Source organism: Sinocyclocheilus anshuiensis, unplaced genomic scaffold, assembly GCF_001515605.1.
Source record: "Sinocyclocheilus anshuiensis isolate Anshui unplaced genomic scaffold, SAMN03320099.WGS_v1.1 scaffold1403, whole genome shotgun sequence".
Classification (NCBI taxonomy): domain Eukaryota; kingdom Metazoa; phylum Chordata; class Actinopteri; order Cypriniformes; family Cyprinidae; genus Sinocyclocheilus; species Sinocyclocheilus anshuiensis.
In genome coordinates this window covers 865,991-892,225 of record NW_015538003.1, presented here as the reverse complement: position 1 = coordinate 892,225, position 26,235 = coordinate 865,991, and the positions used below count along the sequence as shown (strand labels likewise).

Genomic DNA, 26,235 nt, shown 5'->3' with positions numbered 1-26,235 from the left:
TGGAGACAAAAGGGTCAGAAAAAAAAAACATACACATACACATACACACACACACATATGTATGTATAAATTCAATAAAGAAATTGTCAATAAATAGTTACAAATAATTAAAAAAACTCTTGATTTTGAATTTTCAAAGAGTTATTATAGACTATTAAATGAATACTCTTAATTATAGACTATTACATTTAAAATGTGTGTATCAAGTCTTTGTGTGTTGAGTTGTCGAGTTTTTTGAATGTTTGCTATATTTTGCTATATTTGGAGTTGCTGCCTATGTAGACAGTTACAAATCTGTCCCTTATGAGGCTCCATGAGCTGCCTATGTAGCTTATACACTATGTTTTGGCACAGAGCTCAAGTGTGTGTAAGTGTTAGTGTGTGACTTTCTCTAGATGGGGTGATTACTGAGATTAATGACTTTACCCACAGCCTTCAATCTCCCCTCCTCTTTCAGCTACACCAATCACCTCCTGACTGACAGCTAGAATGCAGAGTCACAGGACCCAAGGGCACTTCAGGACCTGTCTTCTAGCCCCGCCCCTCTCCACGCAGTTTACCCAGCATGCCTCCTGGAGCCATGCCAGCTGCCAGCAGTTCCATTCCACAAACAACTCTCCGACATTAGAACCCCAAGGATGGCCGTGGCGACCGCAGGCGCTATTAGTGGGAAGGGCAGTTCGGGTTCTAGTATAAGAGTTACCGTTTAAGCTGCGGGAAGCAGATTGTTTCCAGCGCATGTCATTCCTTTAAAACGCGTTCCAAATGCTACAATAACGAGCTACAATATGGGAGCGTGTTGAAACACCCACACACGGCGCTTGGCATTGAGTTTTAATGGAGAGCACGATCTTAATGAGGCTTTTCAAAGTAAACACGACACGCTTGAGTGATAGTAGAAATAACGGACCTTGGCGTGACCGCAATGGCTCAGTAACAATATTTTGCCACGTTTACCGGTATTGTTATGTTTGACTCGAGCCCTCTGTATTTATTGCCTCATTTATAAATCAATATTGACAATGTATCGCCTGGTAGCCCCAAAACACAATGTATGAAAAAGGGTCTTTTGAAAAAAAAAAAAAAAACATTAGCTAAGGGGGAAAAGAAAAGAAAAGAGAGACGATGCATAACTGAGGAGGAAAAAAAACGAATTAGAAGACAGGATGTGAAAGAAGGTAGCTAGGATTGGCACGGAAGAAAAAACACAAGGATGGAAGTTAACAGGGAGAGAAACCAAAATAACACAACGAGGGCAAAGGAAAATATGATCAAAACCCTCCATGTGACCTTAAGTTTCTCACACAGGGCGACTTACCAAAAAACGCTGCCCATGATCTGACCTCAGGGCTGCTTTGACAAGAGTGGCAGCTCCCCTATTGAGAGAGGTTAGGATCTCTCAACAGGCCAATCATCACATGGGAGCGAGATAGATAGGTGGAGTGAGGAGATGTCAATCAAAAAGCTTTCTGAGAGAACACCTAGGGTCAGACGCACATAGTACAATCATTTTCCCCTTAAAAGTGTAATAAATACTACTATAAGAAAGGAGAATACATTTTGAGTACCCAACATGTATGCAGATGTTGCATTAGAAAATCCTGTTTGAGTATATCAAAATCTTTATTTGTCTGTTAAAATGTTTAATAGGAGTACAGTATGTATTATAAAATAAAATAAAATAAAATAATTTTATATTTGTTTAAAATAAATATTTTGTGAAAAAATTAAATGTTTCACATACAGCAAACTTTAAAAACTAAAAAATGTAATGTAAACAATTTAAAAGTGTTTACTGCCACTTCTGATCAATGTAATGCATTCTTACTAATAAATAGAGTATGAATGGTTGTGTAATTGGTTCTTAAGGGCCACTTCACACTGCACCAACAAATGCCAACAAATGGCAACAGACACATTCATCGGATTTTGTCTGATCAGTGTGTTATCCCTGTCAGTGTCTGTTGGCATTGGTCGGTGTTTGTCTTCGCTGACTGAACATGTTGAATCTGCGTTTGTCAGGTATTGGAACTTCTGAGAAGTGACGTACTGTACTCAGTCGGGTGTCAGCGTTGGTCTGCGTCTCTCAGTGTGGTGTAAATTGGCCTTAAGTCGATAACTGATTTGACAACAGCAGTGTAGCAAGAGAATATCAGTGAAAAAGGGCTTTCTTACCAGAGGTACCTTTTCATAGTTCCTAGAACTGTTGACGGAAATACCTGCTTTTTGGCGTGTTTGCACCGCAGGAACTAGGAATGGTTTTAGTTCTAGGAACTCCATTTGGGAGAACTAAATTAGCTCCTACTTCAGAGTAGGGTCTAAAACAGTTCTATAGGAACTATCAGTAATGTAAGTGTACGCTGATTTTGAGTGTACGCTGATTGGCCAAACACATACGAAACACCAGTTACCCGGCATTTTTAAAAAGCCATGTAAAAACATTTACTCCACGAACATGGAAAACAGTGATAGCGGCATTTACCTGTTGTCTGCAGTGTTGTTGTCTTTTCTCAGCCTCGATGATATGTAACACTGCAAGTTGTCAGAGGAGATTTAGTCAGATTTTTATGCCTTTTCAATCACGTAAATTGTGCGTTTACATTTCATCTACGTTATCACAAAACTTACGACACACAACAAAAACAGCTCCGATCACGGCATCCTCCATTCACCAGTTGTTGATGTTTGCAAATGCCGCGAATAAAGACGTCACTCTTTTGGCCGCTTCAGATTTCCTGCTGCCGGTGCAAATGCAACCAGGAAAATGGCCTGATGGGGGAAATTGGTTCTCTAGGAACCACCATGCTGGCTAGTTCCTAGAACCACGTGGTGCAAAAGTCCTAAAATGGCTTTGATTTTGATCTATTCATCACACAAAGAAAACACAGTGAGTAAATGATGACAGAATATTCCTTTTTGATTGAACTATGCCTTAAAGGGATCGTTTACCAAAAATCAAAATTCAGTCATCATTTACATTTACATTTGAACACAAAATAAGTTATTTTGAAAAATATTACCAAAGAGTTGACGGTAGCCATTGACTTCCATAGCATTTTTTCCATACTATGAAAGTCAAAGGCTACTGTCAACTGTTTGGTTACCAACATTCTTCTTTTTATCTTCTTTTGTGCTCAACAGAAGAAAGAGACTCATGCAAGTGAGTAAATTATGATTTTTTTTTAGTGAACTATACCTTTAATAATGTCATTAAAGAGTTTTTCAGAGAGTGTTTTTCATCTGCATCAAACACAGCCTGATCTGTATATATTTTACAGTGTGGATTCGTGAGACGATATCAGAGCAGTTTACTGATGTCAGACGGGAGTTTCACTTTGTGAAAGTTATTGTGAAAAACTCAGCATTGCTGTAGAGCGAGGTACAGTAAATTAAAACGACAGTTGCGAAACGTCATGCCGACGAACCAGATCGCTCTTGCCCCAGCCAACAGTAAGAAGTGCACTTCGTTCAAGCCCTGTGTTGCAAAATGAGCAAAGGATATGGATTAAGATCTCACAGGATGCTTGCCAAGCATTAGAGGGCGAGGAGGCGGAGCCGCATGCTAGAGTAATTGCATTTGAAGTCCGCAAAGGACGTTAATTAAGTTTGACTTCCTTTAACATATAATGTGGTTTGAACCATGAATCTGGCAATATGGACAGCATGGACTGGAAAGGGCAGCTGATTTTACCGATAAGGTAATGCTGATCAGTAAAGCACGAAGAAAAAGGAGAGCCCTTTTAATATCTGGTTTCAAGGATCTGCAATATCCTGTTGTAAACATTGCCGTTGCAAATGATGTCTAAACTGGAAAATGTGAACGAGACATTGTAAAAGCAGCCCTCATACAGAACATCTGGTCAAAATTCAGGATCTACTCGCATTATCATACAAAATGACTGATAATGGAAATGGCAGCAGGGATGAGTTGTGGTGAATATCAGGAATGGGAAGACAAGCAAGGTTGAAGGAGGAGTGATGGTTCCCATCTGTGCGGTGCAGTGAAGTTTGCCATCAAGAGCCCTGCACACGTTAATCAGAGGCTGACAGCAGTGTTTCAGAGGACATACTCAGAATTTCACTGTGTGGAGCAGTGATACACAACTGGTTTTGCTTTAGGATCCAGATTGCGAGTGACCCTACCGAAATCGCTTATTGAAAACCTTCCTTCAAAAATAAACCTTCAAATTCAAAAATGTCATAAAATACAGAAATTAATTTGTATTACCATGCCGCACGTATGTATATATATATATATATATATATATATATATATATACATTTAAGGGGGTCTGAATACTTTCCGTACCCACTGTATATATATATATATATATATATATATATGAATGAAACTGAGTTCAGAAAAAACGATGACCAACTATTGCACAAAACCTTGTTTCACCACTAAATGTAGACTAAAGGTGAATGCAGTAAAAATGCCATTAATCGACTACTGAAACACATTTATGAGAGAATCAATACCTAATTCATGCATAAAGTTTGATATGCACAGTCACTGCTTCACACTTGACTCTTCACACACACTTCACTTCAAACGGAGTTTGCTGAAGTTCACAGTCTGACCCACTCAAGAAAGTCTGGACAAGCGATTTCAAATGGGGCTCCCACTCCAAAACAACCACTTATGCATCATTTCGCCGTCAAAGCACTGGGCAATCTCCCTCTCTAACTGTGGGGATTAAAGGCAGCCTCTTAATTGTTTCCTTTGAGGGCAGGGAGGATTAGATCAGAGGCAATGGAGAGGTGATGATTTAGGTCCGGCGCCTAAACTGGGCCAAGACTACAGTTCTCCCAGGATTCCCCAGTGTAAATCACTGCGCACGAAGCAATCATTAGCATGAGACCCAAAAAGGACTTCTGGGAAAGGATTTCAAAGACTTCTGAGGCATCAGTGCTGTCGCAGAGCTATTTAAAGAGGCTAAACTTTAAGAGTTATGTGTTGAGTGACAGTTAGGGGAATCAGGTGTTGCACAGACCATCTACATATTTAAAATATTTTTTTACCAACACTTGCACCAAGAAATGCGTCTAGTGGAGCCTAGTTACACAGGCCTTCCCTAAGATCATCTAGGCCTTCCAACAACCTGATTATGAATATGTTGTGTATAAGTCTTCTATAAGTCTACTAGTTGATGCAAGCAAGCTAAATGGCAAATTAGTAATTAGTACAGTTCACTTCGGCTTACGACAGATGTAAAACCCCACTCATCTTGATTGTAGGTGATACAGTGAAGAAATGAGTACAAATGAATGTTTGTGTGTGCGGTTTGGGTTAGGGGTGGGCAAACAAGCTGTTGTCTCTGCTGCTGCGAAGCAAGGCAGACAAGACATTTTAAAGCCACAACCCACTACACAGACACCATGTGCGCAGAAAGAGATACACATGCATCAGATGTGACACAACGGCACCCTTCAAAACCAGTCATACACTCAATGAACAACTACATTTGATCTTTCTCTTTCAGTTGGCTCCAGGTAAAGACATTTTATTAATCCCCCTAAAATGAAGTAAGTGCATATATATGGCATGTCAATATCTGACAAACACTGTGAACCGATTTGGGTCATTCCTGTTACACAGCACCTTTTGAACTTTATAAGTCTGAAAAAAAATGCATGTATTGTAATTTAAGGAAGTATTTTTATCAAGTTCAGACATACAGAAATGTACTCTGACCAAGCACCGACACTTTAATTCCTTTTAACACGAATTACAACTTGATTAGGCTATTTACTAAATTAGGAGAGGCCTAAAGGGATAAACTGTTAATATTTAATATTTTTTAAATAATGATGGTATCATAATAATTTAAACATTTTCATTAAACAAGATGGAATCTTTTAGAGTAAAACAAAAAAAGTCATAAATTAAATCATAAAATTCATAAAACCCATTGCTAATACTGACATTTGTGGCACCAAAAACTTATGTTTTAAAAGTTGGCTGGTATTATTGCAAACAATGAACAAAATGGAAAGCTAAGATTAATAATAATTACATTAATAAACATTTGCTTATACCAAAATAGTTAATACATAAATAAAAATGTAAAACATACTAAATTACTTAAATTACTATAATTAAATGGCTAAAAAATCCCTCATGCTTGAATTATTCAACAATAATTAGACAATAATTCAATTATTTAAATTAACCACTACGTTCACTCTACTAATATGATTTGCACCTTTAAAATGTAAAATTCCTTCCAATATACTGAAATATGTATGACGGGGTCATTAAAATGTACTGCACAGTAGACAAGCCCCATGTGCATATTCATTTGCATGTATCGTGGCTTTATGCATGTATAATTATGTGTCTGTGAAAGTGTGTGTGTTCTATCTTGGGCACTGAAATGAGGATAGTATGTAATGCCAAGAGAGGATGTCAGTCTCTGACCTGCGAGGTTTTGGCCTCCCCTCTCCTCTCCTCTCTGTCTTTCATCTGTCACTTCTCTCTTTCAGCACTTTGATCTGTTGCTCTCTGTCAAACATCCCTCAGCCTTAAGATCTCATGCCTCCATGGAGCAATACCAAAGCAGCTTCAAAGTCAGACAGCGAGAGAGAGAGAACTATAATATACTCGGTTTCTTTTATCACCTTCCCCTAGCTGAGTAACTAAAATGTACAGCATAATTCAGACAGCACAGCTAACTATAGCCACTGCGGGATTGTGTGATATACCAAAGTACAGCAGATATCAAAAATAAAATTTTGAAAATTTCGCTAACTGATCCAGAAGGCAACATATAACGTTTGGACAGAGTGCCACAAAACATATAAGTTTCATATGTTCACATTTTTAATTTGACTTCATCAGCTGCGTCTCTCTAATTTTTCTATAAATCAAATCCAGATGGGATGTATACACAATAAACATATGGTATAATATAATATAATATAAATGTAAAACATGAAATATATTTTGTTTTCTTTTCTTTAAAAAATAATCCAAATCAGTGAATTTGAATTATTGAATCTGTTGACAGCCATAGTTTTCTTCCATCAGAGGCTGCATCATGCAGAGGCCGTGCAAATCTCCAAAACAGCAACAGCGAATGACTTCCAAAACCTCAGAGACGTCAGGGGGAAATCAGAGGAAGCCCCTCAAAGGGTAAATGACACGCCGAATAGCCTGACTCATCAATTCAGCTAAAACATGGTAGCCAGAGAGGGAATTTTTCAGGCTGAACAACATGTCTGCAATTGTCTTGTCACAACACACCACATTAAAGCAGAACGCTGCTGTCACAAAGAAAAGCTTCTTGTAAAGTTAAGACACTTGCGTCAGTGTGTGTCGAAGTGCGCATTTTTCAAGTTTCATTTATCGCAAAGGAGTTTCAGTAACGGCATTTAAACAGCGCTGTCAACGGTAAAGAAAAATGAGAGTGTCACTTCCTGTTCAGGGGGAACGGCTTCCGTTGTCGTCATTTCAGACATCCTTCTGAGTCAAGATGGAAAATGATACCAATTTAATTTCCCATTTGTGGTCACAAACACATTCGTTTAGACATATATGAGAGTACACTAAATCTAGGGGATTCCAACCAAACTTGAAAAAGCTTTCAAATCTGTGCGAAAGATGACACTTTGATGTACCTGGTTTCAGTCGAAAATTTCAGTTTCGGTCCCCAAACATTTTTACGGTAGCACTTTGCAATGACTTGCAACATGAGTACATTTTTCCATTTTTATTTAAAAATCCAATTAATTAAAGTTTTATGCATAATAAAAAAATGATAGTTTCCATCACGGATACTAATACTGTTGCATGTGGTATTTTGGCATAAAGAAGTGCACCTTATTCACTGTTGTTCCAGTTTTGCATAAAATGTGTCTTTAGTATTTAAACTAAAAAACAGTTCACTTTATTTTACAAAGTGTGTCTGTGTGTTTGTGTGGTTTTCTACAGACAATGAAATCAATGAGCTCCAGCATTGTTTTGGACCCCATCCCACAGTTTTTTTTTTATTGGTCAACATGGCAAATTTGTGAAAAACTTGAACCGTTTGCAAAATCTGTGTGAGAAAATCCCTTACGCAAAATTTTGAGCGCATGGATTCCTATTGAAATGACTGGACTCATCTGTGAAAATTTGCTGAACAGTGGTAAATGTGATCACACCTTAACATTGTATGATAAGGTTTGATTTGTTAATAATTTCTCAAATTTATACTTAATTCATTAGGTATAATGAGCTAACCATGAACAAAAAAAATCACATAATTTATTAATGTTTTATTAATTTATAAATATGCAATTGTTCGTTGTTAATTTATACTTTGACAAAAAAATCAGTGTACATATTAAATTAAATGTGAAGTTTTGAAGTAAAAAGACTGAAATGGTATGGTTTACTCCAACAATCTTCATTTAGTAAAAATTTTTGCAGTGTATATCTTGAAATTAGAAACATGCCATATACAGTATATATAAAAATTAACGTTCATGATCTAATGCATTAACAATTTGTGTTCTAACTAGTGGTCGACCGATATGGGTTTTCTGACAGCCGATGCCGATATCTTGGAAAGCAGGGTGGCAGATGGCCGATATAATTGTATTTATTTTAATTAATATTTAAGAAATTTGAAATCATTTGAAAATGGATTAAAAAATAAATTTATAAAATAAGCATACTTATACTTTAGATGACAAATATTTTTCACAAATAAATAAATATTTAATAAAAATATAATTAAAAAGGAAGTATCATGCAGGTCACATGCACACTTCACAAGATCTCACAACTGGATTCGACTAAGTTTGCAAGGTTTGTAAAAATTAATGAAAATTCATTAGCCATTCAAAGATTTGTTTAAATGATGTAAATGCGTATTTGCTGAATGCTGACGGCAAACGAGAAAGTATTATAATGTTTGCCTTTCTATTACTAATAATAAAAAAGCAATCGTTATAATACTTTTTGCATAGGCCTACATTTTAATTCCTTTGTTTAACACCTCTATCCGATTATTAGACAGACTTCTATCCGTATTACAACGACGGCGAACAAGAGGGAGAATGTGAGCACTGTGTGTTCAGGTGCTGCCGCTCTTAGCGCCGTCAAAATAAAAGTCAGACATGCCGTCAAAATAAAAGTCCCGCCTCGAACGCATCGGCCAAACAGAAAAACTTATCAGCCGATGCCGATATTTGAAAACTACCAAATATCTGCCGATATATCGGTTGACCACTAGTTCTAACGATGTCACAAAAGCAAGTTATTTTGGACCCCATTGACTTTCATTATATGTAGGGAAACATTCTTCAGAATATCTTCTGCTGTTGTTCTGCAAAAGAAATACAAGTCATACAAGTTTGAAATGATGTGTGTGAGTAAATAACAGAATTTTCAATTTTGGGTGAACTTTCTTTTTAAAACTCACATTTAGAGCATATAGCCACACTGCAATAACAGTGAATAAAGATGCACTTTTACACATGCAAAAATGCCGCAACTGTTTATCAAACTCCCCCTCAGTGCAAGTCCTGTGACATAGTCATAGCGGTCACTGGCAGCTGTGCTGAGGTTGAGAAATGAAGCTGACACTCTCGTTCACACACAGCCTGGCAGACCAAAGACAGGGTGGGTTATGTCTGTGGAGTTGTCTATCTGCACTGTAACAGCTGGGGCATCTGCATTTCAGAGGAAACATTTTTTATAGGGCTCGAGGACACTGTCGGTCTGTCACGCACAAACTTACTCACTCTACTCAATCTCCCGGAAGGTTCAAACAGATTCCCTGCACTTCTTCATCCGCTCCCTTCACCTATTCTCTGATATAAAGAGCCAGTAATCCAACACTCCCGGCGAGGCCGACCCCCCTAGAACCTCAAACACTTTCTCTCATTCTCTCACACACATACTCCAATTAGTAGTGGTTTAGCAGAATCTGACCGGCAGACAGGGAGTCGCAAACAGTGAGAATTATACTGAGAATTTTACAATAGATATAAGACAAACAATATTATAAATTAAAAATGTTTTTTTTTAATTTACAATTTTAATAAATTTATAAAGCATTAAAGATTGGCACTGTAATTTTCGGTTGGTCAGTGAGGCAAATTCATGAAAAACCTAAGCCTGTTGTGAAATCCGTGCAGGGAAATCTTTCGTCCTCATGCAAAATTCCCAAATGCATGGATTTCTATTGAAAAGACTGGATTATGCCCAGTAAATGTGACTGCACTTAACACTGTACAATAAGGTTAAAATTGTTAATAATTTAACCAATTTAAACTTAATTTATTAGACATTATATACTAAAAATAAACAAAATTATAGCATTTATTAATTTAATGTTATTTCATAAATAAACCATTGCTCACTATTAATTTATACACTAAAAAAGATTTGGTGCAGAAACAATTTTCACTCAGAAATTGCCAGTAAATTTCACAATTAATTACAAAGAAATAACAAGTAACATTAACTGAATTAAACATGAAATTTGGAAGTACAAAGACCAAAAATTATAAATATTTACAACTTTATACAAATTTTTTTTACAGTGCACAACTTGAAATGTGTAACATACCTTAGTATACATAAAAATTAACATTAACCTGAAATAAATGCTGTGACGTTTATGTCTAACGCATTAACTTAAGTAATTTAACTTTATCATGAAGTGTTTCCTAAAGATGTCCAAAAAACAAAAAAAAGCAGAGTTTCACATGCACTCAGGGTTGTGAGAACACAAACAGCTGGTAAATTAGGCCTCCATGGCTCAGATAGTTCAGGTGGCCTCTATTAAATTTCCACTAAACAAAAATGCGAAGAGTTCCAGATGGCGGAACGAGGGTGACGTGTAACAGCGGTTTGCGATACAGTAATGCACAAGGGGTTTATCAGGGAGTCACTGTTTAATCAGTGAGGAGCCGTGTCTGGTTATCACCCGCACTCTTCAGGAGGTTACGTAAGGTCATGAGGAGTACGTGCACACGCTACTGATAGACTGATGTTAACCATCACATGTAGTTTAATATGGATGCATTGTACAGCTATATGCATCATAGAAGACACCGTCCTGTCGTATCACCTGGTGCTAATATTTATTAGCTAGAACACAGAGTTACAATATTTTAGTAGACCATTCTCAAAGGATACAACCATATGAGGCCCAATTAAGCAACAAATTGATGAAGGGTTGAAAAGAAAGTCCTAAAATAACATGTAAATCTGCTTGTCCAAGCAAATTACTGTAGATGACTTATCTGGTTCTTACACAGTTATTGCAATTTCTAATACTCATTTTATTTACTCGCCAAACACAAATAGTTCTCATATTTCCGCTTGGTGAGTGTTAATTTTGGGCTCTGATTGAAAATGTACTACTTGGTGGATGCGCAGTTTTCTGGATGGCCTGTCCCGTTGTGGTCTCAGGGGGGCGGTCAGCGTATCTCACGTGGAGTGGCGAACAGTCAGCACTATCAGCTGTATTCTGCCTGGCTGCCCCACACATTGATCTGACAGATTGATTACCATAGAGCTGCAATGCTTCTGACTTTCATCTGTGACCTTCCTCTGCACGCATCTCTTTCTCTCCATAAAATTCACATGTATATATCAATCTTATGAATTTATACATGCTTTGATTTAATCGCATGCTGTTTTATTTTTTTTCTCTTTTGCTCAGCTACAGTGACTCTCAACTCTCTGCCTTTGTCTCTCAACTCTCTTGGTTATCATTTCATTCATTTGATGGAACTATGGAAAACTACAGAAATATACCATGGTAATAAATAATTGCTATGTTCATGTTCAGTTCTTTTACAAGTTTACAAACCCTTTCCACAATGTGCAAAATTTGTTTCAAAAATTTTAAAAACTTAAAGAAGCTATTTTTTTTACAATGCTGGGTAGTAACTGATTACATGTAATCTGGATTACGTAATCAGATTCCAAAAATTCAATACTTGTGATTAGATTATAGTACATATTATTACCCTAAGCATACATATTAGTACCTAAAAGGTACGAAAGTTTAACTTTTAAAAAAGGTACCACCCTAGTGACAGATTTTGTACCTTTTTATCTGAGAGTGAAGGATATGTAAACTAATGACTGTACACAACTGTACCATGAACTGTAAACGGTACTGTGTAAAGAACACCATGGCATTATCAGCATAATTTATGAATGGTATATTGCTTTTAATATGAGCTACAATGACATCAAATAGGAGCTTCATGCATCAGAGCAAGTGTTTAGCTTTGCAAAGATAACAGTGTCAAAAGCTGATATCATAGAACTCATTGAGGAATCAAAGCTCCATTATGTTACTGAATATCGACATATTCCAACTCCAAGGATTTCTCCCTTCAGACAGAGAGGCTGCATGTCAGACTCTTTTTGGAAGAGTGCTCTCTCTTAGGAAACACTGCTCAGAAAGCAGCCAGAGGATTGGGCTAGCACTTATTTACTGTAAATAGCAGGTCTTTCACCGAAACACCTAAAGAAACAGTAAAGTGTGAAAAGAAAGTTCTGTGGGGTTGGAACACTTTGATGTTTCTTCATGAGACCCGCAAGCTTCAGCCACAAGCGAGCAGGTCTTGTTTTGTGTCAGGAAATCGCACGTTTGACTGTCACTCCTAATGTATAATGATATCTTTGCTATAGCGATCCAAAAATCTGAAAGCACTAGTGAAAATGCTCAACGCTCCGTTTTAGTTTTCAAAATAAACTTTTTCAGGAAAAAATATGTAAAAAAATCTGAATATTTTATTTGGTTTGTACATCTTCTGCTTTATTGACAGCAACACAAGAACTCCACAAAATTAAAAACCTTTTGATCATGTTCTTCAGCATGACTATCTGCCCATCGGCACAAACAAATATTCCTTATTCATTTAGCATATTTTTTTAAATAGTCTGTTTTTTGTTTTGTCTGAACAATGGAGTAACTGTATATTTGACATTAACGGTATTGTTATAAGTAACTTACAACAGTAATTATTACTGTAGAGCACAACAAAAAAGTTATTTTCTTAAATAAAACTGTTATAATCCAGCATGTGCTGCTTTGCTTAATAGGTGCTGGCCCTTTAAGAAGATAAGCACACCTAACACCTCCCCCTGTTGGAAGCCGACAGCACTGTGAACTTGACCTGAGCTGACCCTCTTTCTCCCACCCCTCCCAAATTTCCGTTGCCAGAGCACTGGAGCACATTCCAACTCCTCTGTGTTTACTGAACACGTGTGTGTGTGCGTCCATGTCCACACGTGTGTGTTTGCTGCATCTTCCTGCTCGGCTGACTTGCAGTGCATTCTCACACGTGAAACAAATGGAAAGAGAGTCGATGTGTTTTAGCGCTGCCTCAAACGGCGGGACACTGAGGCCGGGAGAACGAGCCTCGGCCACAGACGCCTCCAGTGCCACCAAACCAGCCATGTGCTCCGGTTCGGTCAAACCACCATCCTGTCCCAGCAAAAGCTTCAGAGACTGCGAGTTATAAAAAAAGATCAGAGGAGTACTGGGGCACGAGCCAGGTCATGTGACCCCTGCTGGAAACCGATATGGCCCGAAACGGAGAGCTAGATAAATCGTTTATCTCTAATGAGGCTCATAGCCTAATCTTTCAGAAATGTAATTAATTTGATCATCTTTCGAGGGAGCCGTTTCACCCCGAGAGACTTGTGGTTGAAGCGTTTGCGAAGCGAATAGCCTGTTGAATGAGAGAAGGAGGGCAGTAAGAGTAATGGCCACTGTTTCTCGATCTGGCCTCCATGCGGGACACCCGCCCCACCCCGCTCTTCGCTCCATTAGCAAAGATACCGAAACAGAGCTGAAAGTTTCAGTGCACACACACTAACACAGCTGCTGCTGCAGAAACAGCCATTCCTGTTCAACTTCACTGAGATGAAGGGAATTTGAGCATGCCTTGCAAGTGAAAGATGGCCCTGTGCCTTTAAGGGTAAATGCTGACTGTATGCCTCTTTCACTCTCGCCTTTCTCTTGGCCACTCCTCCTTTTCCTTTCCTTGCGCTCCCTCTCTTTCTCTCTCTGCGGTGCTGCCGTCAGTTGGAGTGAGGGAGAATGGACGCAGTTCCTTATCGGACTGTTTATAGCAAGGAGTTTGTAGGCTATTAGGCAGGTCAGGTGACATGCGGGCTGCCTGTCTGACCCAGACAACTGAGGGTGAAGGTCGCCTGAGGGGGCGGAGAGACAAAAGGGGTGGAAATAAGAAAGAACGATAGAGTAAGGGAGCGAAAGACAGAGAGAAAAAAGCAGGCTGCAGCTGTGGACTAAAATAATTTTCGAATGCTTGGCCAGCATCTACAGCACTTATGCTGATGTGATATTGTTTTTATACAACAGATGAATAAACATAAAAGTTGGTGAATAAAAGATTAATTAAGTCAAAGAAGTCAATTTTGTGTGGAATAGGTCCATTTCCTCCTCCCAGGTCAGTGGTGGGAGAAACATTTCACATACACTAATGTTCAAAAGTCATAGTATAGTAGATGTTTTAAAAGAAATTAATACTTTTATTCAGCAAGGTTGCATTAAATTGTTCAAAAGTAATAATAGGGACATTTAAATAGTTTCAAAGGATTGATATTTCTAATAAATGCATCAAAGAATCTGAAAAAACTGTATGAAGGCCGCACAACTGTCTTCAAGATTGATAATAACAAGAAATGTTTAATATTAAATCAGCATATTATGATTTCTCAAGGATCATGTGACATTGAAAACTAAAGAAATGGCTGCTGAAAATTCAGCTTTGCATCACAGGAATAAATTGCATTTCAAAATCTATTAAAATAGAAAACAGTTATTTTAAATTGTAATAATATTTCATAATATCTCTGTTTTTACTGGATTTTTGATCAATAAATGCAGACTTCTTTTAAAAACATTTAAAAATTCTTACCGACCACAAATTTTTGAGCAGTAGTTTACTCTGGTCTGGAACGCTGCAAACACAGGTGGAGTGACACAAACTGTAAAACGTTTCGGACTGTTTATCAACGTTGCTTGACCAATCAGATTTGAGGACAAATCTAACTCCTCTTTGCAGAGTTTCCATTTACATGTCTGATACATTTAAGGTGCACATTAGACTCCTCTGTATATGAAGAGATGCAGAGTGCAGTAGAAAAAAGAATAAACAATTCCTACAACACTGAGATTGGGATTTAACTGAATAAAACGTTTGGAGCACATAATGTAGTACAGAGAGATGCTATCGCAATATTCACACATACACCGAACGCTGAGTCACCCTAACTGCTGCTGTTCTGAACACACACACATACACTTCTTCATCCTGTCACATTGACCACTCAACTGAACTTATAAGCAATGCACATCCTTAATATACACACACCATGCTGTCACCGAGACTGAGCATCATAAACTTCTACAGAGTCATATCTGAATTACTGTGAACGAGTAAACTGTATTACAAAGTTATATTTACATCTTCTGTAGTATGTTGTTAATTACCACAGAAAATAATGTTGACTCATACTTTGGTTTTTAAAAACGAACAGAAAATGCACTTACGGTAATACTTATACTCCGGAAGCTCAGTGAGAGCTTGTAGTTAAGTTTAAGAGATTCACAGTAAAAACGTTTGTTGTTTAAGTTACTAAATTGTCTGAATCATAATTCCGAGGTCTGACTACTTTTCTACGTGGATGAACCTAAGGTTACGGTTTATCGGCCGCAATGTTAAGTCCTGTGGGTGGAGTTTGCTTTACGGACAATTACATCACATTCTTTCCATGTTGCTTACTGGTAACCTCACGCTAGGAAATGCGTGTTTTGAATGTTTATTCAGGCTTAAGTGTATACAGTAAATTAATTTTTGTTTGTTTTTACAAACTAAAGGATGAGTCAAAATTATGCTTACTTGTAGCCTAAATTTAAATGTATAATTTATTCCTGTTATTGCAAAGCTGAATTTCCATTACTCCAGTCTTCTTCAGTGTCACATGATTCTTCATAAATCATTCTAAAATGCTGATTCTGTGCTGAAGAAATATTTCTTCTTACTATGAATGTTGAAAACAGCTGTGCTGCTTAATATTTTTGTGAAAACCAAGAAACAGTTTTTTTCAGGATTCTTTGGTGAATATAAAGTTCAAAAGAACAGCATTTATTTGAAATATAATTTTTTTGTAACATTTTAGATATGATATACTGTCACTCCGATCAATTTAATGCATCCTTGTGTTATAAAAACGTCCAAAGTAAAGTTAATTACAGATATGCAAACAGGTAAGGGGAAAAAGGATCGGGGGCATGCTCCACACGGAATTTCTTTTAAAGATATTTGTTTTACATGCTCATTTGTAGTTACTTTAAGGTATTTATATATATATTTTTTTATTTATTTATAAAAATCAAGATCGAACATATTTGGACAAAATCCCATGTTATAAAAGATGAAATGCTATGCAGACTATTTAAGACAATACTGGCTGATTAGACAGCAATGCTAACCTAAAATGCAAAATGTTTGCTCTCTCTCACCGTTCCCACATCTCAGACCTCAAATTCATAAAATATTACCCTTTTTAGACATAGTTTTTGAAGTAAAGAGTAAATAAAATACTATACAAAACTTATTGAAACAACCAGGGGATAGTTGCATAAACTTAACCACCATGTTAAGACTATGTCTTAAGAACTAGTTTGACCAACTAGCAGTTGCCAAGGGGTAATCAGTCTTACTTTTCCACTACAAATAAGACCAATCTGGATTTAAACTGAATTAAAAAAAGTTATGACCCGTCTTGAAGAAAAAAATTAGATGACTAACATTTTAAGACTAGTCTAAACAGTTTATGCAACCGGCCCCAGTTCTTTATTTACCCTTGTAAGACCCCCCTCAAAAAAGTGAGTTGTCACTGAAAGGTGAGGAGTTTGCATCTATGTAATTAATCAATTTGTGTTCTTCAAATGCCTGCAAAATGATTATGGTGTCAACTTTTATCAGAAACTAAAGCATAATGTCAAGTTCACGAATGATGAATGCAGGGTTAAATTGTACATCAGCCTGAATGTATCCCAACAGCATTCATAGCTCCATTTATACAACAAACATCCAGTAAATTGAAACCCATCTACCCACCTGTCAGAGCAGACCCACTTATTTTAAATGATTCACAGTGCTGGCTCCGCTTATGTCTTAAACTCTTTCTTCCTGTCTCTCTGGTTAAAACCAACTACACGTCGGTGATTCTGACAGCACGGCTCTGGTTTTAAAAATGTTGACTAGTGCGGTGCCTCACGCTGCATTCTGAGGCCTGCAAGCAAACGCTGCACACAAAATTTGGCGCCCCTGGTATCAAAAGCACAGGATGATGAGTCAACAGCTTTCTCAGAAGAATGAGCCAGAGCATCTTTCTGTGATATACGCCACACGCCAAACTGCCTCTCCACAAGCCTAGGCTTCTCTGTACCTTTGCACAACAAGACTTCCCAGTACTGCCATTACGGTTCAGCAACAGGGCAGTTCCAAAGAATCATCCGCTCCCTCCGTACTGAACGGACGAGGATGTGTTCACATGTTAGCGGTCGTGCAAACTCACCTCTCTCCTGCACAAAGTAGGCTAGGTAGAGGTCCAGCTCCTTGACGGACACGCTGATGTGATGAGGCTGGACACAGAGAATGGGATTGGAGCACTGGCCGCCTTTGACCAGCCGCTCCCCATCCGTGCTCTCCAGTGGGATGCCCTTGAACAGAATCACCATCACCAGGTCCAGACGCCAGACTTTATCCGCCTGCCGCAGACAATCGATGCGCCTCATCTTCCCCTTCTGGTCCGGGTTCGAGAGGACGCAACATGGAGGCTTCTTCCCTGTGATGGACAGCACAAAGTCCTCCCGACACTCAGGCCGGATGTCTTTACGGAGCTTGGCGAGGAGGCGCGACGCCCACTTCTGTTTGACCTCGGGCTTTTCGCCCAAGAGCTCATCCTTGACGGCACGCTCTTCGTCCTTGGTCATCCGCTTCTCGTGCTTTTTGAAATACTTGCGCTTACGGGCCTGCAGGTTGAACCAGGTGTAGGCGAAGGCACGCACGTGCGGCAGCAGCGCCTCGATGAACGGATGGAATTCATCCTGCGAAAGGAAAAAAAAAAGCCGTTATTCATGTGTTTACTCAAAATCTATTTCTGACAACAAAAGCCACGTCTGCAGTTCAATTCGAGTACAAAGGGGAAATGAATCATCCTGGCTCTTTTCTCTATTGACGCATTTATTGAAAAGCGTTTTTTCCCCATTCGTTGTTGTTTACCAAAAGAGAAAACGTAAACTCCAGATTAAATTTTTTCTAAAAAAAAACCAATGACATTGAACAGATTTCACAGTTAATTGTGTACAGGGTTTTCTATTGCACCCACAACCCTCCATTGTTTCCATCTTTCACCGAAGCCCCATGTGCAGTCATCATTTATCCAATTATGTTTTGTTGACTATTTTCACTTTCAGTGGTAAGTTTTCAACAACAACAACACACACAGATGTACCTCCCAGGCACGTTGCGAACTGCAGTCCCTTAACCGTTTAGTGCGGCATTCATTTGGTCTGACTAATTACTTCCATATTTGACCATTTCTAAAAGCCTAAACTAGCACCAGACCATGCTATAATTGTTACTAAAACCCCAACCGAACATTAAACATGCGCATCTATCAATTACCATTAACAAGACTCGAAGCTCTGCGTGCACCGTCGTGGCCATTTGTGCGTATGTGTGTGTGCATAAAACAGTCATAATGAGAGCGCTGCTTCACAGTTCTGCGATAATCATCAGCCAAAAAAATCCCCACATGTGAATTAACTTATGTTCAATAGAAGGGTTCTGCGCTTATGGCAAAGTAATGAAACTCAGGCTCAAGCTGAATGATGTCAGCTGTGGCATCAATATAGCATGACATCGTCACCAGCGTGTCACTTTTGCTTAGGCATAATGCAACCGCAGAGAGAGAGAAATGGCCAAGGGCTGCTTGGTCACAGTAATTCAAACAGAGAGAAATAAGGAAAATAAGACAGAGAAAACACAGAGTGCTCCCCGGTCTGGTTGTGCTGCGAGCAGTGAGCAGGTTTTAAAGGAACATAATGAGACGTGACTTCGGCACACTGTGGATCTCATGCGATAATCATCCAGTTCTGCAGCTCACGGCAGTGAAAGCTCTTACACTCTCACAGCTGCTCCACAGAAACCATCTCCTGAAACACCAGAAACTTTACGGTCTTCTAACCTAAAACAAGCCTCACTAGACTGCTTAACACCTTCCTCAAAACACTACCCTCAAGACCTCAATTGATGGGTTGAGAGCCAAAATTGAGCCTTAGGTGAAAAACAATGCAGAATGCAAACAATAAATGCAATTAATCGTGCAGTTTTGAAAGAAATGCAAAATACATGGTATTTTGGCCACAAATCCATCTGAACAACTCTATGCAAGATATACAAGACCCAACACTATTACTACATCATTTACTTTGCCAGTGCATTGGTGTTGATGAAAAGAACAGAAATCAACAAAAGGAAGAAAAAAGTCCCAAACATACTTGAATTCGATAACAAATGATGTTTTGAACAGAATTCGGTTGCTTTAGTGCAATAGTTTGATAGAGCAGCTTTTTTTTTAGCATTAAAGTGCAGAAACCATATGTGTAAGCACTTTTTCTGACATGAGAAACACAAAAACTGACTGACTGCCCTGTCCTTGTGCTGCTTCAGAGCTTTATTGAAAAGATTATAAAACCTCCTCTAAGAGTGGATGTTCTCGCTGAAATGTCCTGAAAAAGAAAACCAGATTTAACATATTTTTTTAACCCAATAGCAACAGCAGAGCATAATATGTTTTTATTTCCAGCTATTTAAACGTTTGTACTGGGAGAAGCTGAATGCAGAAAGAGTGCAGTAATTGGGAGGTTGAGAGACTCACTGAGTGTACACACTCACATTTGTAATCAGTCGACTCCGACGGAACTGATACAGTTACTGAGTAAACTTTCCAAAGATTTACAGAAAAACAAAAAAAAGAAAGAAAAAAAGAATGAATATGGAAAATCGAGGCTAACAAAAACCAGAAAACCAAGCTGCACAAACAGACACAAGATATGATGTCCAAAAAAACTGCTAAACCCTCATCAGGTTCAACTACATGTGTTTGGAAAACGGTAAGGTAGTTTCATTTAGCTATGTTAATGTCCAAAATAGCTTGCCCCATAATAGTTTCCTAATAGTTTCCCAAACTAAATTTGGGTTCATTGAACAAATATTCCAACGGACATTCTGGCTTGAGAACTTAGAAGAGTCTGGACACAATTTTCACCCACTGACAGCACAAATTTCCAGGAAGGAAACGCCAGGAGGAAATAGTGATTTCAGGAATAGAGGGGGATTAGAGACGGGCCCGTTTCCTTGCAGACGTGTGTGGATGTATTTTCTTCTCTTTAGAGCTCCTTTCACTGCTCTAGCTTCAGCACGAGCAAATACACCAATCACTCGGGCAAAAATAAACATTTGTTGGGCATTTTCTCCTTTCCACAGCCTTGGAAAAAGCTCAGAGGCAGGTCAAATGAGGCCCAAACCAGGCAAAGACACACAAAACTGGGCAACTGTGTAATTTCTGCATCACTAGTGGTACCAAAAAGAACTGCAACAGAACTAATTTTTTTAAACGGGTTTCCTGAACATGGCCAAAATCATATATCACATTATGAGTTGGTAGAATCATGCACGAGTCATGGGTATGGAGAACTGTGCAATGTAATTCAATGCAATGCAATGAAATGAAAAGGTAAATAAATAAAATGTGCACCAAAACTGCAGAAATTGAAGATGCACACCAAAAGATATCGTTAAGTGTAGGATCAGTACAAAAACATCTTTGCATTGTGTTACAAATAAATTAAACAATTTAAAAAATGTTAAAACAAAATTCTGATTGAATTGGTCACAAAGTCACTGTAAAATAGACAGCATATAAACATCTTTCAACATATTTTTATTAATGTGACAAGTTGTAAATGAATAGTTCTATAGATAATTTTTTTTTTATATATAAATAATTTAAATAATAATTTTCAAATAACAAGCCACAACACAGCAACCTCTTAATAACAAGTTATTCCTTGACTTTTTTGAGACACCTAGTAATTTTGTAAATTCAAATGGTCATGCTTATAAACACATCTACTGCAATATAAACAATAGAACAAAAATTCTCCTGGCTGACACACATTGTCACATTGTTCTCCTGGCTGACACATTGTGAATATATACACCGTCATACCACCAAGCCCTATATGACAATGAACGGAAAAGGAAAACTTGAACCTGTGTCACCCACATAAGCAGCACCCCAACTCAACGTGTCAGATGGCACTAGGCCACAACTCCAACTTAGCAATATATATTTTTAAACCCTGTGCCTTACTGTTACAGTATTTACAACACCAACATGAAGACAATCAGTGGAGAACTGAGAAGCATATTGCATTTCTCTCTTTCCATCTTTCTCTCTCTCTCCTGCCTACTCGGTCTTTTTCCATATTAGGCCTGGACGCGCTCCAACGGAATGCTCTGTTTTTACTACAATCAGTCTGAGAAGAGCGCTTTGACTGCATTTCGTGTGCACATTAAGGATGAGAATGTTATTGATAAACATGGCTGATGAATGGCTTCATTATGGCAGATGAACTGAGCATCTTTGATCTGACAGAGGCTGATGGCATGGCGACTGTGATAGCATGAGGGAAAACGGTGACCACTGGAGTGTCCTGAAAAAGCCAGGCCTACCAGCTCTGCTGCTCTCGCTCTGTCAGCTGCACACACACACACACAGCTGTATTTATGTAGTAATTGAATCATTTTGTTATTGCGGCACTCAGGGAAATGTGTTTTTATTCCTGTCCGTTGCTCAGATACCATCTTTATTATGTCTTAAACAGAGAATGTGACTTTTTTTTTCGTTTGCGCAAATCTTTTTCCAAGTAGAGACAGAGAGAGAGAGAAAGCGATCGGGAATGAAGGAGGGAGTGAGCAGTCCAAAAGATGACAAAATAGGGGTGTTGTGGTCACACACACCCACACAAAGTGTTGCTATGGTGACCCTGCGTGTCACAAGCATGTGTCCCGGGGCTGAGCTTTTCCCAGTTTTCCCAAAATTACGTGGTCAGGAAAATTGAAGATTGATTCCGATGCTGAAGAATTAGAAGATTTTCCAAGACTCATCATTAGCTATAAAAATAACTAGCGGCTTTTAAAACTACTATTTTAGTAAAACCATATGGAGTGATCAAATAATAACCCTGCTGTTTTCATGCTTTGCTATGATTCACCTTTCACCTTGTGTAGAACGCAGTGTGCCAAGGGAAAGAAAATGCCAGTGAGCCTTGAATTTTTGTAACACTGTAATTTACCCAGAATGCCCTCTGAGCATTAACAGCAGAAATCCCCCCCCCCTTCCTGCACTGTTGCACTGCTGTTGCCAAAAGCACTTTCTTACTCTTTCTACTGACTGGCTGAGAAGTGGATCGTCTAGGATCTGGGTAATGGATTCAACTTCGACATTCTTTCAAAGCCAACGTACCAAAACAGGGAAGAGTAGGCATGCTTCTGTTTGGGACACGTTCAGAATCAGGCATTCTGGGTAATGTATTGTCCTGCTTTCTGTCTATACTTTGCTATAAAAGTTTTATTTACAGCAATAAAATATGCACTAAAAATACCACCAAGCAAATATATCTAAAAACTGTGGACCTGAGCAAAGGTGGACACCATTTATTTTAAGGTATTAATTTACCCTCATATCATTCAAACCTTCCATGACTTTTTTCTGAGGAACACATTAGGAGATGTTTAGCAGAATGTCCAAGCTGCTCTTCTGATGAAAATGTTTTCAAATAATGACTGTCAAGCAAGATTTCTATTGAAATTTACTTAAATTTGATGTGATTTTTGTACTCCAAAGAAAAGGTTTCAAACAACATGACTACATGCCATTGCCATTTTAAATTGCGTAAGCAGCATCACACGTATGCGTTATGGTACTCTCGTGAACGCACGTCAAAGACTGACACAGAAGAGAGGAAATCATTGAATAAAGTCTTTGCGCAAAAAAAGTATTCTCATAGCTTAATAAAATTATGGTTGCACCATTGATGTCACAAGGACTATTTTAATGATGTCCTTACTACCTTTCAGGGCCTTGAACGTGGTAGTTGTGTTGCTGTCTAAGGAGGGTCAGAAAGCTCTCGAATTTCATCAGAATATCTTAATTTGTGTTCCGAAGATGAACAAAGGTCTTGTGGGTTTGGAACGATGCGAGGGTGACTAATTAATGACAGAATTTTCATTTCTGGGTGAACTAAGTATTTGTATGTATAATGATATAAAAATATAAAATGTTTCACATAAAAAATGAAACCTTTCAAATAGTTTCCCACTAAAACTGCTTAACATTTCATGTCCACTACCCAAATTAATTTTTTTAGGACTGTATTAGTCCACACTGTCAACAAAGCTGAAAAAATAGCTAAAATATAAACAAAGCACCATGTGCTTTAAAGGATTTGCAATTTAACCAAGACAACAGGTTACATCTCAATAGTCCTTTGTGTGTCTTCCGTTCTAAATACTATTGGATGCATCTGAGAGCTTATCAAAGATAGAACACTGCAGTAGGTTATTCCTCTGTGCCCAGCGGGATGATGGGAGATGAGTTTCTGAATGCTGAGTGGATCAAAGTGGATGTTCTATGACTCACACTGCATCTTTCTTTTCCTCCTTCACTCTCTTTTCTGCACAAGCGCTGAGTCAGCCCTCAGCCATGCAGCATCATAATGGAGGGAGGGGGATGCTGGGTAACCAACCTCTCTCAAGAGGAAAGGTAGTGTGGACGATGTGCTGCAGTGGTATTTGGGTTACACTGTTTGCTCTTTCTATTTAATGTGACATTTTTATTTCTATTAGGGCTGTTAATTTAGAGCAATTACTTGAAAATGTGACATAGCAAGATGCTAAAAACAGCAACACATGACGGAATGGCAAGAGATTCCATTCTGCATGTGACAACATAAAAAAAAAAAAGTTCAAATGAAATTTAAGAACATATCCTGCATGAACGACCAAGAAGTCGACACATATAGTATTATACACCAATTAGACATACAGTATTAATACAATCAACTTGATATCTAAAAATACACTTTCCTTATACATTCAGATAAAATATCATTTAAAATCTTAAATAAAATTTCATCTAATATCTCCTTGTTAAAACTAATAAAATATCAAATAAAATGTAATTAAAATATTGTTGTCAAAGTAATATAATAAAATAAAACCCATCTACCTAAATACTTCCCTTTAATTGCATTTATGAAGAGCTACTGAACTACTGAAAACAAAAGATCTTTTGACAACATGGGGCAAAAAGATGGTGGGAAATTTCATTTAATAAGCACAAAGGACAGAGAAAAAAAACAAGAATGTATCTCTTCATACTCTAAAACATACTCTAAAAGATGCATGTGACTTCCTATCATTGAATGAAGTCACAGGGTTCATGTTCCCATGACAGCTAAAAGCACCTGTTCCATTAGCATTTGAAATGCCATGAACCTCTCATTGATGATACAAGGAGAGGGTTTGTTTCCTTTAAGTTTTTGAAACAAAGATGGAAGAGGATAATTATGCACGATTCAATCTATGCAACAATTAGTGCCTCACAACCACTAGATCTTCATGTCTTTGTGATTCCCAGGGCCGGTCCCTCATGTGTCTGCTATAACTAAGGGGAGAGGGGGAAGGAAGAATGTGAGTCTTCAATCAAAATCATTGTTTAAAACATAGGAAAATGTCATCTCTAGTAGTAAAAGTGCCTAGTGATGTCTTTTCTAACCAGCAAGCAACCTGACTAACTTCAAACAACCTCCATTGCCCTGATTTACGCAGAGATTGGGGCTCATGAAACACGAAAGTATAACTGTGCGTGCAAAGAATTCAGTCGTATGGTATTTTCCACTCTGCAGTTGCTTGGTTCATTTGCAGAAGGGGTTGCCAGTTGTGAAAATGTCCCCAAGTTTCCTAGTTTCTAAATGACTGAGGACAAAGAAAATGAACAAAGAAATGAAGCTCTGGGAGGTGTCAGACACCTTGCACCTTACCCACGCAAACACAAACTACAAACTGCGCAAAAGGTCAACTATTTTATCTGAAATTAGAGAGAAATCTCTCTGTAGTTTTCCTTTTTTGGCCTAACTAGGTTTAATCTGGCCGCAGAGGAACACAACTGGGTTGCCTGATATAAAGAGACGTAATCTCCGAAACAGAGCTTCACACTTGCGCAATACGGAAAAATCTGCTAAATGTGATACTTATCTTTGTCAACCTGGCAAACGTGCACGCGCTCTCTCTCCACTGTGGATAAACGCACTTGCTTTCTGAAAACACCACTTAGCGATCTCCACTTCAATATTCTATTCTCAGAAAATTGTAATTCATCGAGTGTTCATTTATGAGAGAGAGAAAGAAAGAGGCTGTGTATGTATGAATAACCACCAAAAAGATAATGTAGCTCTTGAGCGATTAAGCTATTTAGTTGATAAAACTGCGGGGCCGCGCTAAAAAGTTTGTTCCTGAATGTCTAAGTGCGGCCGCAACGTGATCTGTGTGTGTGACTGAACTTAACATCAAACTGCTTCTGTTTCACATAAATGCTGGCACAGACGTGCATGTTCGGCTAGAGTCGCTTTGAACTTGTGCATCTTCGGAAGCGGAGCTAAGCAGAAAGTCCTGCCGCGCGCACCTAAGCGAACTTGAGGACGCGTCGAGTAAATCAGCCTTGTGTGCGTTAGATACAGTGAAGACAGCGCGTTAGTTTAGAACTCTTCTATTTTTTTTTTAATCGTAGAGAGTGTGTTAATTTGTGCAATGATAACCTACCAGCAATGTAAGTGATTTTTTTTTTTATATATTAGAATGAGTACATTACAATATAAATTTATTAGAACGAGTACATTATTATTTCTGGGCTTAAAAACAAGATGCAAACATCAGAATATTGTACCTGGTTGGGAATGCACAATGTAAACATGAAACATATGCCATTACCTATATTGTACTGTGGTACAGTTATGGAGGCCCTTCATAATGCAGAGGTCAACTGCCTGCTCTGCCAATAGTTAGAAATGGCACTATAGTAAGCAGTGTTTAATAAACAGCTGTTTT

The 26,235-nt window shown here is 38.2% G+C and overlaps 1 protein-coding gene across 5 annotated transcripts in view; it reads right to left on the bottom strand.

Moving 5' to 3' along the window:
- nfic (nuclear factor I/C) overlaps positions 1 to 26,235 on the bottom strand; it is a 113,886-nt gene that overhangs the window by 50,512 nt on the left and 37,139 nt on the right. For all 5 annotated transcript variants that reach the window (XM_016471595.1, XM_016471585.1, XM_016471601.1 and 2 more), the window contains one exon: positions 17,576 to 18,107. In XM_016471595.1, coding sequence (XP_016327081.1) covers positions 17,576 to 18,107 — 532 coding nt within the window. The remainder of the gene's footprint in view (positions 1 to 17,575; positions 18,108 to 26,235) is intronic.